Below are 14,755 nucleotides of genomic sequence, written 5' to 3' on the forward strand. Positions count from 1 at the left end.
TGAAGCTTTAGTAGACATCTATATACACTGTGTTATGGAGACTTTTAAAACTTAATGTAAACTGTTGAATAGTTCCCACAGAAAATATTTTAAAATATGGAAACAAATTCATGGAAAAAATAACCTACAGAAAACAATTGGCCCAACAAAAATGGCATGTACAAATTAAACTTATTCTTTAAGAGGGACAATTTGCTTTCCTAGATTTTAGATTTCCTTACATGAAGTAGTATGGGCTTCTTTTGATTTTTTTTCTTTTCCAGATTCATGGAGAAAAAGTTCACTTAGCTATTCCTTATTTTATCAAAGACTCATTTCTAGTCATCTTCTCCTTTAGGTTCCCACTGCTCCTGACCAGATCTGTGCTGGCCACTTCTTAAGCATCATCTCCTAAGGCAGGAACAGCCTGTTGCCAAATGCTGGAAATTAGGCAGGTGAGACAGAAGCCTGGCTTGTCTAAGCATTGATCTTCTCTTGGAAATAAGACAAAAAAGAAGGGTATATATCCAGAGGAAGCAAGGTCAGATGACACAAGAAGAATACAGAGATGCTGCTTGGTATTGCAGGGAGAAAAATCTGTGCACCTAAAGCTCAGCTGGAGTTGAAGCTGCCCAGAACCGTGGGGGGGAAACAGTAACTGTTTTTTCTCAAGTATATGAATGGTCAAAGCAAGTGTGGAAATAGTATCAGCTCATCCAGGATAAGGATGGGCACCTTACAAAGAGGTCAGAGACAAAACAGAGATGTTTAAAGCTTTGTTCGCATCTGTCTTCTAACAGACCAAAGGGGTCTCAGACCATGACTGTAAGAATGATCAGCTCCCAGCCCATCCTGCAATTGTGCAGGATCTGCTGCTCCAAGTGGAGCCAAAAAACCTATGGAGCCTGATGAGATTCATATGAGAATCCTTGAGGAGCTGGCTGATCTTATTCCAAAGCCTTTCTTGATGACTTTCAAGCAGTCTTGGGAACCTGGAGAGGTCCCAGCTGACTGGAAACTGACAAAAGCCATCCCAGTTTTCAAGAAGGGAAAGAAAAGGACAATGCAGTCACCAGGCACCACCAGCGTGTTTCATGAGAGAAAAGTCTTGCTTGTCAAACCTGATTTCCTTTTACAACAAGATAACCCATCTAGTTAATCAAAGGAAGCCAGCTGTATGTGACATTTTTGGACATAAGTAAAGCTTTTGATACTGCCTCTCACAGTCCTTCTCAATACAATGTGTTAGGAAAAGGTCCTTCACTCAGAGGGTGATTGGGCACTGCAAAATGTTCCCCATGGAAGTTGTCACAGCAGCTGATAGAGTTCAAGAAGTGATTGGATAATGCTCTTGGGTACATGGTGTGACTCTTGGGGATGGTGCTGTGCAGCACCAGAAGGTGGACTTGATGGTCTTCGTGAGTCTCTTTCCAACTCAGAAAATTCTGTGATTCTTTAATGCAAGTACCTCACAGTATTTCAACTATACAACGCCCTAGTATAGCCAACTGCCTGAAAGTATTTTCTGTACTTTTAAGAAAACCAAGATGTTGATATAATTCAACAAGATGTGGCAGAAATGATGGTCCTATTGATCAGGCAACTGACTCCTCCTTAATCTAAATGTTCTGCTGTAATTCAGAGGCATGCATTTGCAGAAATCTTTTTAAATGTGTAATCTTTTACGTGTTTCTAAAAAGAATATGCCCTTTTTACAACTTAAATGGAAATTCCGAACCCTAGACATTTCATTCATGATTTCTGACATGCAGAAAAACTGGGCAGCTCCACATTGATCAGAACACTCAAGTGTTCTATTCAATAACTTCTACCTATATGAGGGACCAGTTGTGATATATTAAATGCACATATATCACATTCTTTCTCATACCCACCTATATATCAAAAGTACCATGAGAAATCAAAAATACACATGAAGTTTCATTGGGAACAGTAATTCCTATTACACCATACAAGCAAAACAACTGGGAAATTAATCAGGTTTCTGGGAAGACTCTCTAGCTTGGGAAATATTTCCTGAGATTTCTCAGCTGCACAGGAATAGAGTCATCATCAAATCCATATTCACTAGATTGAAGAGGTACAGATGGGATATATAAGCTTAGCTGAAATACAGTATGAACATAATGAGAAGCCTGTATATAAAAACATTAAGACAAAACACTAAAATCAAGATATAGTTACTCCTATCCTTATGCATCTAAGGTCACAGGTAAACGGTTTCACTGTTCTAAAACACAAACAAACAACCTAAAAAGATAGCCCTCCTACAGAAGAGATTTTTTTTTTTTCAATCTTATGTTTCATTTACTGCATCCAGTTTTATCCAACTGTGCTATATATATCCCACATTACAATTCACCTCTGTTCTAGGTGATGACAGCTGCATTCTCTTGCAGTCAAAATATCTCAAAAGTCTTCCAGAACTGTAACTTCCACTTTACAAGGTCTTTTAGAAATAACATGAGCTTACTCTTTAAGAAGTCATGAGAAGATTTACTGGTTTAATATACAGAAAAATAAATCAAAGAATTTTTTTTAACCTAACAAAGTTTGTTAGGATGTGGATTCAAGAAACATACTGCAGAAGCAGTTACTGTCACACGTAAAATGGGAAATTGATTGCACTAGTATCTACAAAGCCTAGTATTCCTAGAAATTAACATGCAAAGCACCTGCATGCACTGTGTGTAGAGAAAACTTCACTCTATTTTGTTTGGTGTAATGCAATGCATCTTTTACAGGTCAATCAGCCCACAAAAACAACTGAATTTATGTTGGACAATGGGATTACAGAGAGACAGAAATACATAGAGCAAAAAAAAATAGTTCCAAGCTGGATTGTGATTCTTTAAAAGAAAGCAAAGGAGCAATAGTGGAGACAAAACCTGGAAAACATGCAGTCAAACACAATGAAGAACGTGATCTCAAGAAATTTAGAATGATGTATAAAAGGCACTAAAAGATGGAAGCAGAATGAAGTACCAAGCTACAAAGAAGTCATTGGCAATAACATTCTCCTTTAAACCTATGACCAAAGAAAGGTCTAGATTAGATCCATGTCTACATATAAGGAAAATCTATCCTAGAAGAAAAATTCTAACAGTTCAGGAGAACATACTTGATGAAAACGAGAGGTGGTCATGAAACACACTTCCAACTGCACTATGAAAAGTGACTGACTAAAATAAGGAAAAAAAAGTTTCTCTAACTTCAGCTGATAAGTATTTCTTAACCTATTTCAGAGACTGGCACAGTTCTAGAAAAGCATGAAGGGTTCAAAATACGTCATCACTTACTGTCTTTGTTCCATGTTGGAGTGTAATTTCATGAGAATCTGGGATTTTCTTGACAGGGTTCTGGAAAAAAAGAAAATTCACCTCTGTGAATAGAGTGCTGTGCCCAAAAAAACCCATTAATGCAATATATATATAAAAGTAAGACGTTTTCCATCACACCAGTCGTAACATGAAGAGGAAAAGTAGGAAAATCATAAACCAGAGACTGATTTCACTTTTTTTTCTTTTTTTAATGGATGTAGTCCCAAAAATGCAATGAATAATTGTTTTAAGAATATAACACCATCTTAAGACTAAAACAGGAATTTTTTATTTTTTTTTCTTTGGAAGATATAAATTCACACAGAAAGAAATGTAATGGAAGTACTCAGGTACTTTTGAACAACTTTCTGCAAAGGTCATGAGAATCATTATCCACAAAATGCTTATTTATCTGGCACCATTCCAGTTTCCTAAAACAGATACTATTTATCCTCTTGATGCCTGATATCTTTGGCATAATTTTCTGTTGCTAAAATATGATTTTAAAATAATTTTAGGCACATTTTATACTGCACATTAACTCTCCTGCCTTACCCATCTCTGTCAATCCCTGTGCTATTTTTCATGCTTCACAGAAAAGTCTCTATAACATCAGGCTATAGAGATTATATAATAGTGAATTATAGTGATTATCTTCACACTTGTTATTTCTTCTTTATCAGTTCCATCTTTTACTTCTCTGATAAAACTAAAACTTTCATTATCTTCAGTTTAGCTTCTTCTAACTTTAAGTAAACTACAAGGGAGTACATTTAGATTAGGCATTATTCTTTACTTTGAGGGTTGTTAGGCACTGGCACAGGTTGCCCAGAGAAGCTGTGGATGTCTCATCCCTGGAAATGTTCTAGGCCATGTTGGATGATGCCCTGAGCTATTCAGTCTACTGGAAGGTGTTTCTGCCCATGGCAGACGGGTTGAAATGAGAGGGGCTTTAAGGTGGAAGGGGATGGAGGTTGTGCATGTGCACTCATAATTTGTCTTCTAGAGCAACCACTTTGTTCACTGAAGCCGAAATGGGAAGTGGCAAAACACCTCCTGCTAATGGGAAGCAGAGAATAAATCTGCCTTTCCTTGTATCCATGTGTGACCTTCACTTTTACTTCATTAAGCTGCCTTTATCTTGATCTGTATGGTTTTTTTCTCATCTTACTCTCTTCCCCCGCTCCATCCTGCTGAGGATGGGAATGATAAAGCAGCCTGGTGGGCAGCTGGCATCCAGCCAAGGTCAGCCCACCACAAGGTAACAGTAAAGGTTTACCAATAGCTACACATGACATCCAAAAAGGTACAGCCCCCATGGCACTAAGTGACACTTCCACCGATTTGGTGGTTTAGAAGCTGAGATGCAGATGCAACTCAAAATTCCCAAGCGAAGCTGTGATTATGAATATGAGTTTATTGTTCAACCGACACTATAAAGCACACAGACAAAGATATAATTATAATACAATTTAAGTTTTCAATGTTCCATCATTCTCTACACTATAAACTGATTATTTGCTCTTATTGGGATGCAAAAAAACTGTCACATAGCCATTGCCTGCACTTGTCATCCAAGTACATTCCATAAAAATCAAAGCGTGAAAAGCAGACAGTTTCCAAGATTCACTCACGACAGCCATCACCCACAACAAAAGATGTACTATTTTTGTGAATCAAAGGCTTTCACAGAAACCAGAAACCATCTGTTGCATTCTTATCTTAATCACTGCAAGGTTGCTTTTCTGCACTGAAATATTACAGAATTCTTCATTTCAGGTACCTTACGACAAAGGTAGGTATTCTATGTCTATATTGTGTCAGCACTGAATTTAATTTTCAGAGGTTATCTTAACTACTATAAATGGTCTTCCAGTAAGTCAAAGAAAAAAAAAATTATTAATAAACAAAATTATCTAGAACAAACTTACTTTATTTTGATTGCTAGCTCCCTCAGGTGACAATAATTAAATTCCCTTTTTCATTAGAAGAGTCAAGCACTAACATGAAAACATTTTTGCTTTACACTACACTCACGTTTAACAGTATTCTGGATATGCATTTTAGGGAAGAACAGACAGGAATATACTCTGCCACCTGATAAATCAAACATCCTGAGCCTGAAACTCAGACACTTGGCGACTGCTACTGGTGCTAAGCTCTGCAGTGTCCAAGGGATGCTTGACAGTTAAAGTAACTGTTTAGACTATTCAAAACCAAAAAATTAAGATAACAACATCCAGGAACATATTTTGGCATAACATCTTCAAATTAGCTAAACATTTACAAAAAAACCCCAAGGTGGCTTATTCTATTTTAGTTAATCATGAACTTCCTAAATAACTCAGAATGCTGTATCTCTAACATGCTACAGCACATATGCACATAAGATAATCAGATGCAACTACCACGTTTCCAGTTGTTACACTCCAAAGAATAATGAATGCCATAAAATTCTCTCACTCTTTGAAAGGAAAATATAGCTAATACATTTCTGCTGATCTGAACATCTGGATATCACGTATACTGGTATAGTACTGTGTGAAAAAAATGAAAGGATAAAGTTTGTCTAAAGTGTATCTGCACTTCCAGGACTTTAGAAGTTACTTGGATTTCAGATGTTCACTTTACACAAACCGATTATATGATTTCACTAATATTGTTTTGCAAAATTTGTATTGTGATTAAAACTAGAGGAGATAAAATCTTTACAGGATTTCCAGAGGTTTTTTTTTGTTGTTGCTGTTGTTATTTTCTTTTAAGAAACACAAGGAAAAGACATTTTAAATTTTTGCTTCAGCAGAAATAGAGGAAAACAGTCATGGTGTTGACGTATCTCCTAAGATTTTTACAAAAATTCTCAATTCCCTGCCTGACATAAGATTAATTTATATTAAATCTGTGAAATAGTGTATTCTGTGACTTCACAGTTTTTCTCAAAATTAATAGTCTTACCTTGAAAGCAATTTCTGCAAAGGGACACTGGAAATCAGCATCACAACTGTAGTATAGATCTTCTATTTACTGCACTGTCTGTGAATATTGTAGATTTTTTTTCCTTGTTCCTTTTGGGAGCTTCCTTATTCTCAAACAATACTCAGAAAATATGCCACCAGCAGCCATAGGCTGAAACTAGATTAGTCTCCCCAGAATGTCTTGAGAAAAATCAAAGTCAAAACCAAAAAATCAAATAAACCAAAACTACTCACTTTTTCATGGCGTAACCAGAGAAGGGGAAAAGGATACATTTACACCTAAAAGAACTCTACTGTTCTGTTTGCAGAAGTTTGTATATAAATGGAAATTATATTGTATGATAGAAACTTGCAAACTATAGGTAATCTTCCACACATCAGGCCCTTAAATAGGAACTTTTCTGGGTACCCACAATACTATAATTTACAGAGAAAAAACACGTCTTTTTTCTCTGTCATTGCAATTGCTCTTACAAAGGATCATGCCTTCTTTGAGAACTTCATATGCTGCCCTGGAAAAAAATCTCAATAGCTCCTTTGATCTCAGTTCTCTCTTGAAACACTGGCTTCCTGAAAACTTGAAAATACTATCATTTGAGAGCTATGGCACAGCATGGAGCAAAAAAAAAAAAAAGTAAAACCACAGCTGGTACAGGCTCAGAGAGTTGTTCAGCCTGGAGAAGAGAAGGCTCTGGGGAAACAGCACTTTCCTGTATCTGAAGGGGCCTCAAAAAATCTGGAGAGACATACCATAAGGACATTTGGCATTAGGTCAAAGCAGAATAGGTTTAAACTGAAAAAGGGGGTAGGATTAGGTTAGATACTTTGAAGAAATTCTTTACTGTGAGGGTGGTGTGACACTGGCACAGGTTGCTGGTGCACAGACCAGGCCTGGATGGGGCTCTGAGCAACCTGGGTTAGTTACAGAGGCATTGGGATGAGATGGTCTTTAAGGTCCCTTTCAATCAAAACCATTCAATAATTAATTCTGTGAATCTACCATACTAAAATACCTCCTTCTGCTTCAAGTGTAAACAGACCCTGCTCCTTTGGGTCTCTGGTTTGATACAATCCACAAGGAAAATGCTGTCTGTTCATGGGCAGGAGTGATGAGAAGGAAGCAGAGCTACCCTTCAGAGATTTCTCCATTTCTGGCGCAACTACAGGTTTTGCAGAACAAATATGACAGAGGTGGTCTGACACGGACGATTACTGCCTTACTTGAAGACAGACGGAAATGACTGGAATATTAAATGGACAGCAGGAATAGCTGGTGAAGTGGAAGGGGAACAACAATAAATGATAATACAAGTACCTCCTACTTAAGAACTTAACCTCCCCCAAAAAAGGTCCTCCTATTGAAGACCATGTTTTGATCATTCAAATCTCAGGCCTTCTGGCAATTAAGAAAAAAGGACTTTCTGGTTTTGAGCCTTTCGCTTAAATACATAATGTTCATGTTTTCTTTCAAGTTTTTTTAAAGCTTATTCTCTTCCTATCCAAAATGACTGATATGCATGGAAAAGCAAATGTCACACTGCTAAGGGTCAAGGTGAGGAAGGCAGGAAAATGTCAGACTGTTTGAAAGGTTTTTATTTTGTACACCATCATACAAACTGACAGTGCTGATATCTGCCTTGTGACTAGATACTAGCAATTTTCTCCCTCTATTATTTTCTTCAGCAAAGCGTTCAAAATCATACGTGCAATTAAGAAAGAGTAATCTAGATGACAGAAAAGAGTTTAAAAGATAAATGTAATATTTTCTTATAAAAATGTTCATACTGTAGATTATGTTACATTACTGAAAGAGAATGCCCTTAAAACATTTTAAGGACAAAAATATGGGCAGAGAACTCATCAACAATCACAACAAAAAAGATGGGATATCTGACACAGTAATTCCCAAAGCAGACAGGTACAACAGAACAAGCTCTTCACAAAATCATGGAATGGTCAGGGTTGGAAGGGATCTCTGGAAATCATCCAGTCCAACCCTTTTGCCAAGGCAGGTTCACTCATAGCAGGTAACACAGGAATTCAGCCAAGGTGGGTTTTTAATATCTCCAGAGAGGGAGACTCCATGGGGAGCCTGTAATGTTTAGACAGATAAAATACCACAGAAAACCTGTGAATTCTGGAGATAAGCCACTGTTTGTCTCGACCACCAAAGAAATCTGGTTTAACTCCTGCAGTATCTAGGCACAAACACATGTTAGTTAATACGAATACCAGAAGGCTTCAACTCATGCTTGTTGTTGCTTGCTATTGTCTTTATCAAAACGTGTTTGGCTTACAGGTCAAGTATTCTCTCTCATACATAACCTGAAATACAATCCAAAATCTTTTTTGCAGTGTAAAGAAGTTCTAGAAGTCCATAAAACTTCACAAGGGGACACTTGCACAACTTTCTTGCATTGGAATTAACCTCAGACCCACAATCAAGCAGTTTTTTCCTTTCTACCTCACATCCAACTTCAATATGCAAGTGAAGGAAATTATGAGAAGATTCTAGTGATGATGACGAGAGAGAAGAGAACCCTGTTCTGTTCTTCAGTATTAAGTCTGAAACATTATTTGAAGAAGGCTAAAAGAAAGTTAAGGGGAGTATTTCCCAAATCTGGAAGAAAACATCCCTCATTCCTCTTTTCAAACTAGATAAATATTTTCAGCTGTTAGGCACTTAGATGAATTTTCCATGACAGCAGTGAAAGGTGAAGGCAGTAGTAAGTGTTCTAATTTATTTTTTCTGTTCTTTTTTAAACCAGTTTTTCAAACAAACACACAGTGATGTCATGTTTTGTTCCACAATCATGCACTGATTAAAACCACACTACTGGTAAAATGGGCATGTTTTCCAAGTAACAATTTTTCACTCTTTTCCTCTGTAAATTAAACTGAAAATAAATGTGTAAGATATACACTAAGGTTGCACAAGTGAACACTCAAGAGAAAGATGGAATATGAAAAACTACAATAGGAGAGATGGGCAAGATGCTGTTCTACAGCAATTAAAAATACAAATTTTGGAGGGTATACAGGAGTGCATTACCCACAAACTTCCACGCAGAAGGAAGTATACAAATTTGAAAGGACATTTCAACAACTTTTAATTTCCTCTCTTTTAGGTGTAGGAATTGACAGATGTATTCACATGCAAACTTGCATGTTATTAAACTCAGCTTGGCCCAAATTCACATAATTTGAGTTTCTAAATGTGATACATCTAAATATGGAAACAACTTTCATCAAACTTCCTATAGAGCCTTCAAAAATAAGCAAACAAGTCAAGAAGTGTACCAAAAAACCAAAATTATTTTGAAACCTTTCCTCTTTGTGAATTATTCAGGAAAGTGCAAAGCATCTGAATTCCTAGCATAGGTTTCTTGATTATGTTGGATGAATTAGGGCATGTGCGTCTGCATTATCTAAATTTCTGGTCTGAAGATAAAGGGAAATATTCTGGAAAACAGGAGGATGCATGCAACAACTGGTATGAATTATCTTGGCTGGCATTCCTGCAAAACACCCAAAATATCCATTACTCATGGAAAAACATAGATAACTATAACTGAATGCAGAAAATCTTCAAAATTAACAGAAGTATCAGAAGGGCCAAACAAAACTATATTGTTCCTAGTTCCCAGTTACAGTTACCTTTAATTTAGGTAAGCCAAAACAGCACAGAATTTACATCTTGAATTTTAAGTATAGGAAGCTCAAGATGTTATTCCTTCCTTTAGTGAACTAAGACGTATTGCTTCAGTGTGCATTCAAGAATTAAAAGGTGCTTTAAGTAGATTAACTTCCATTCAAATACCTACAGGATGTAAATTTAATTATTCAATATGGAAGCAGTACTGTGTCTAGTTTCTTCCAACATCATCTAATTCAAGGATTTGTGTAATTCTCCCCTTATAATCTGAACTTGTTTTGTCAGGTTCAACTAGACAGGGAAAAGACCTTAGGTGAAATCTTTATTCCAACATGACTGCCTAAAAGTGATAAATTTTTAATGTTATTATAGGCCCAATACAACATATTTTACTAGATGTTGGGTCAAATGGCAACTCAGAGACTGTGCCATGACACAAAAGGTAATATCAATTAACTCTCTCTTTTCCTTTCAAGCCACTTACCGGCACATCCCTTTCAGAAAAGACTCCAATGGCTTAGCAGTTTAGAAAAGGTGTTACAAATAGAATCTCAGCATGTTTGCAAGTGCCATTTTTAGACATAAACATCATATGTCTAAAGTACAGCAAAAACCTGCTTGATCTGTCTTCTGGGGGCTATTTTAAACAGATTTAAGGAGGTTGCTATTTTTCATCTAGATTCCAAAATCTCACTCAAATAAACTTCTAAATTTGTAAGAAGCCTTTGATTTATGAAGTCATAGTTTATATTAATGATTATGACCTGGGAATTGTTTTCACAATGTATACCAAAGAAATTCTCTTGAGCCTTTTCTAAAACAAGTTATAACCATTGATAAAACTGATTTAAATCTAAAATTGCCTGGAGTCATTCAAGTTTCCTCTGCAGTTTCTGGGAGACAGGTTTACTCAAGCTGAGTATTCCAGCTACATTCCACTCATATAACCTCCCATCTGATTCATCTTTATCTTCTCAGTTTCAAATGAGTATAAATATAAATACTTCCAATTTGCTGAAACTGTATGTACTACTGCCATATACCACCAAAAAAGTACCCACGTTCAGTCAAGCCACAGTTTTACTACAGTAAAAAAATTACAAAACATTACTGCTACCTGCCATGTTAGGAAGGAAAAAAATCTCTGGCATTTTCAGTCAGGCATATCCTTTATTAAGGTCATTCCCTAAAGCTGAATAGGGTACTTTGTTTTAACATAATGGAATACTTCCATTTACTCAGCAACAGTAAAACAGCTCACACAACCATAGATCAGCTGACAATGAGGAGAAATAAACTCTGAAAGCTCTGTTCAGGTTGGTAGGTTTCCAAACCATAGCTTAATCATGAAATCAGAAAGGACAAATAATTGTGAACTTTTAAGTCTTTGGAGTAGAAGCCAAATGTTTAGTTCAGATGCAAACAGGCATTCACCTATTTTACATTCAGCTTGTGTAGAATTCTGTAGCACAGAATCCATGTGGGATTTCTACCACAACGAATATCCCGTAAAAGACACCCATGAAAGAATCCGAAACCAAAACATAGGATGCATAACCAGACTGAATTTAACATTCATTAATGCGTAACATTTTTCAACCTGCTAGCCAGTTCACTTAATTTTAATTACATTAAATTTGCAACAAAACATCTTTTATCTAAACTACACAGACACTTTATCATTACCACCATTTGGCAAACTTTAGGGAATAAAGTGCATGAAGTTCTTTCACCTGACTCACCAAGATAAACCATGAACACTTAGATGTTTTTCACTTTTTAAAATAACTTTACTGTTCTCTAGATTTAACCTCTGTCAAAATAAAAGTACTTATGAAGTATCTTACAATTCAGAATCATGTAAAAAGTTAAACATGTTTTTTCAAAAAAATATTCCTCCCCTCTATATATTTAAAAAGTCAATAATGCTACTAAGCCTTTGTAGTTCATTAAGTAAACCCCAATTTTAGTTACATGCACTTCTATGGAAGTACATTAAAATTACATATACAGTAGAAAAGTATTAAGGCTTCTTTTGCAAGTTGTGTAAGCAGTGAAATTAAGTCCATCAACAGCAATACAATCCTGGGCTCATCAAAACTTTAAAAAATTATGCAACCAATAGATGATCCATATTTGGCACTGATACCTAAACCAGAAATGGTATTATTACAACTGAAATAAAGTGCATTTTTCTTCTTATCAAAAAAGAGCCTTATGCTCATTTTATGACTTCTGGTGAACATGTTAGTATAGAATTTCATAAGCATGAGGATAATACAAGCTCTATACCAATATAATGGCAACCTCATAAGCAACCCACTATTTAAAGACCATTAAGTCTTTTAAATTTTTTGTGTTTTAATGACCAAAATTCAAACAATACACCATTGGTGTAGACCAATCCTTGACCTTTGACTGTGCAATTTATTTTACTTCTACAGAACTCAGTTTCTTCATCTGAAAATGGGAAAAAATAATACCTATTTCAAGGAATCTGCTATAAGATTTTCAGCAACGATGGTGAAGTTTTTCACATTCCCTATGGATGCTGTTGTTCTTAGCAAACATTAATACCATCAGCAAACTAAACCATTACAACTCAAGAGAGAGATGCCCATAGACTCAGCTTTTCACCAGTTCTACAACTATTATTGTGAAACACGTTCATTCAAAAGTTTACTTTAGGATCTTGAGAGACAGAAATTTATATGTAACATCCCACCTAGTGACAATGTCTGCAGTTGCCTACACATTTACCAAATAATTAGGGTAAGGAATTAAAAGAGAGTGTGTGTGTGTGTGTTTGTCAGCTAGTCATGCAAAGATCTGCAAGCACAAGGTGAAGGTAGAGGGACAAGGGTTAAAGATTACAGCATGTCTCTGTTACTGCAGGAAGGAAGAACAATTTCCTATGTAGCTTCCACAGCTGGTTCCAATTCCATTACTGTTTCGATTACTAATTCTCCCATGCCACCCATAAATTACCTTCAAAACTTTAATATTTAAGCTCTCTTATAGCAGCACAGTTTTATGTAATGTGACATGAGAATAAATTGCTAAGTGACCTTAACTATGCATCTGGAGAGAGGAAAAGATACATTTAGATTGTATGGACTTGAGGTCCATGCTTGGTAGAAATAGACCTTCCTTCATGCCTCACTCAGGTAAATTCTTTTATGTAAAGCTTATGGCAGAAGAAAGTAGAGTATTAGGGTCAGATTATGTACCTCATATTGCTAAAATGGTTGTAATACCCAACAACATTGCAATAATTTTCAAGACGTTTAAGGCAAGCACTAGGTTAAAAATAGTAACCAGTGTGAGTATCCCGGCTTTGTTTGGAATCATAAAGCAAATAATTGTAAAATGTTGTGTACAACAATTATGAAACATGCTTGTCTTCTATGCATTTATATGGTATATTTTAGTACAGTACCTATATATGTTGAGATCCCTCCAGAATATCGTATCAAAAATATGATTTCCATACATGTAACGTAGTCCAAAAATTCCAAATGATTACAATTAAGCCTGACAGGACACACAACTAGACAGAGATTGATTTCTACAAAGCAATCAAACTATAACTGTTCAGTATGGCTCAGGTCTGGATTATACATAAAGAACAAAGACCTCAACACATCTTTCAGAAGAACGTCGCCCATGTTAAGTCCAACACTTACTATTGTAATTCCTTAAGGAGCCTGAAGTACACAAGTAGAGAGAAGCAATGCTTTCACTTTTTAACCCAGACTAAGATAAAGATCCATTGTTTTGGCAACAGACATTTTAGCTGTGTGCATGGAAAAAGAACACAAAAAGTCAACATCATACCTTACTGAAATGCCTCATTTCACAGATTTTTATTGACATTATTTAAGATCTCATACATCTTTCTTCCCTCATAACATAGAGAAAATGTGGATTAGATACAACCTATGATATCTCTCCTTCTTCAACAGGTTTTTTGATCATCACAAGGAGTTGCCGATGATACTCCATACTATACAAAGATTAGTTGAGTTACAGGAAAAATCTTTTATAATCTAAAGTTTAAGTTTGGATTATATGATTCAAATGAAATTGCTATTAATTGTGTAAATCATAAACTCGTTAACCTAGCAAAAAAGGATTAACAACAATATGTATCTTCAACTTGGTCCTAACAGACAGTTACCAATATATTTTTAGCTCCTACCAATCTAGTACTAAGACGGCAACAATTACTTTCTTTGCAAGAGTCAGGAAAGAAAAGCACAGTCCATAAAGAACTCTAGATTTCAGACCACAAAGCTATGATATATCTGCTGTAAAATTTTCCATATGACAATTGCTTTTCTGCTTCTGTTTTAAAAAGGATAAAATGTCCCACCTTGCAATGCTATGCTGATACCCCAGCAAATATGGTAGATTTGTTCAGTGTGCCATTCAGATTCCACCAAGACAGAAATCATTATTAATGGCCTATTATTTACCAACAATCATTGAATAGTTTAAGTTGATAGGGACATACCTGTAAAGGCCATCTAGTCCAATGCCCCTGCAATAAACAGGCATATCTTCAACTAGGTCAGGTTGCACAGACCTCTGTACAATATGGACTTGAATTTCATTTCCAGGGATGGGGCAGGTACCATCCCTCCATGGGTAACCTGTTCCCATGTTTGACCGGCCTCAGCATAAAAAACCCCCATGTATCTAAGATAAATCAACCCTCTTTTAGCTCAATGCCATGATGCCCTGCTCAATAACTACAGACCCTGCTAAAATGTTTGTCCCCATCTTTCTTGTGGGGCTCCTTT

The 14,755-nt window shown here is 36.1% G+C and overlaps 1 protein-coding gene across 1 annotated transcript in view; it reads right to left on the reverse strand.

Moving 5' to 3' along the window:
* WDR70 (WD repeat domain 70) overlaps positions 1–14,755 on the reverse strand; it is a 125,709-nt gene that overhangs the window by 90,058 nt on the left and 20,896 nt on the right. The window contains exon 6 of the mRNA XM_083884482.1: positions 3,300–3,359. Within this exon, the coding sequence (XP_083740608.1) occupies positions 3,300–3,359 (60 nt within the window). The remainder of the gene's footprint in view (positions 1–3,299; positions 3,360–14,755) is intronic.

Source organism: Zosterops lateralis (genome assembly GCF_965231275.1).
Source record: "Zosterops lateralis genome assembly, chromosome: Z".
Lineage (NCBI taxonomy): Eukaryota > Metazoa > Chordata > Aves > Passeriformes > Zosteropidae > Zosterops > Zosterops lateralis.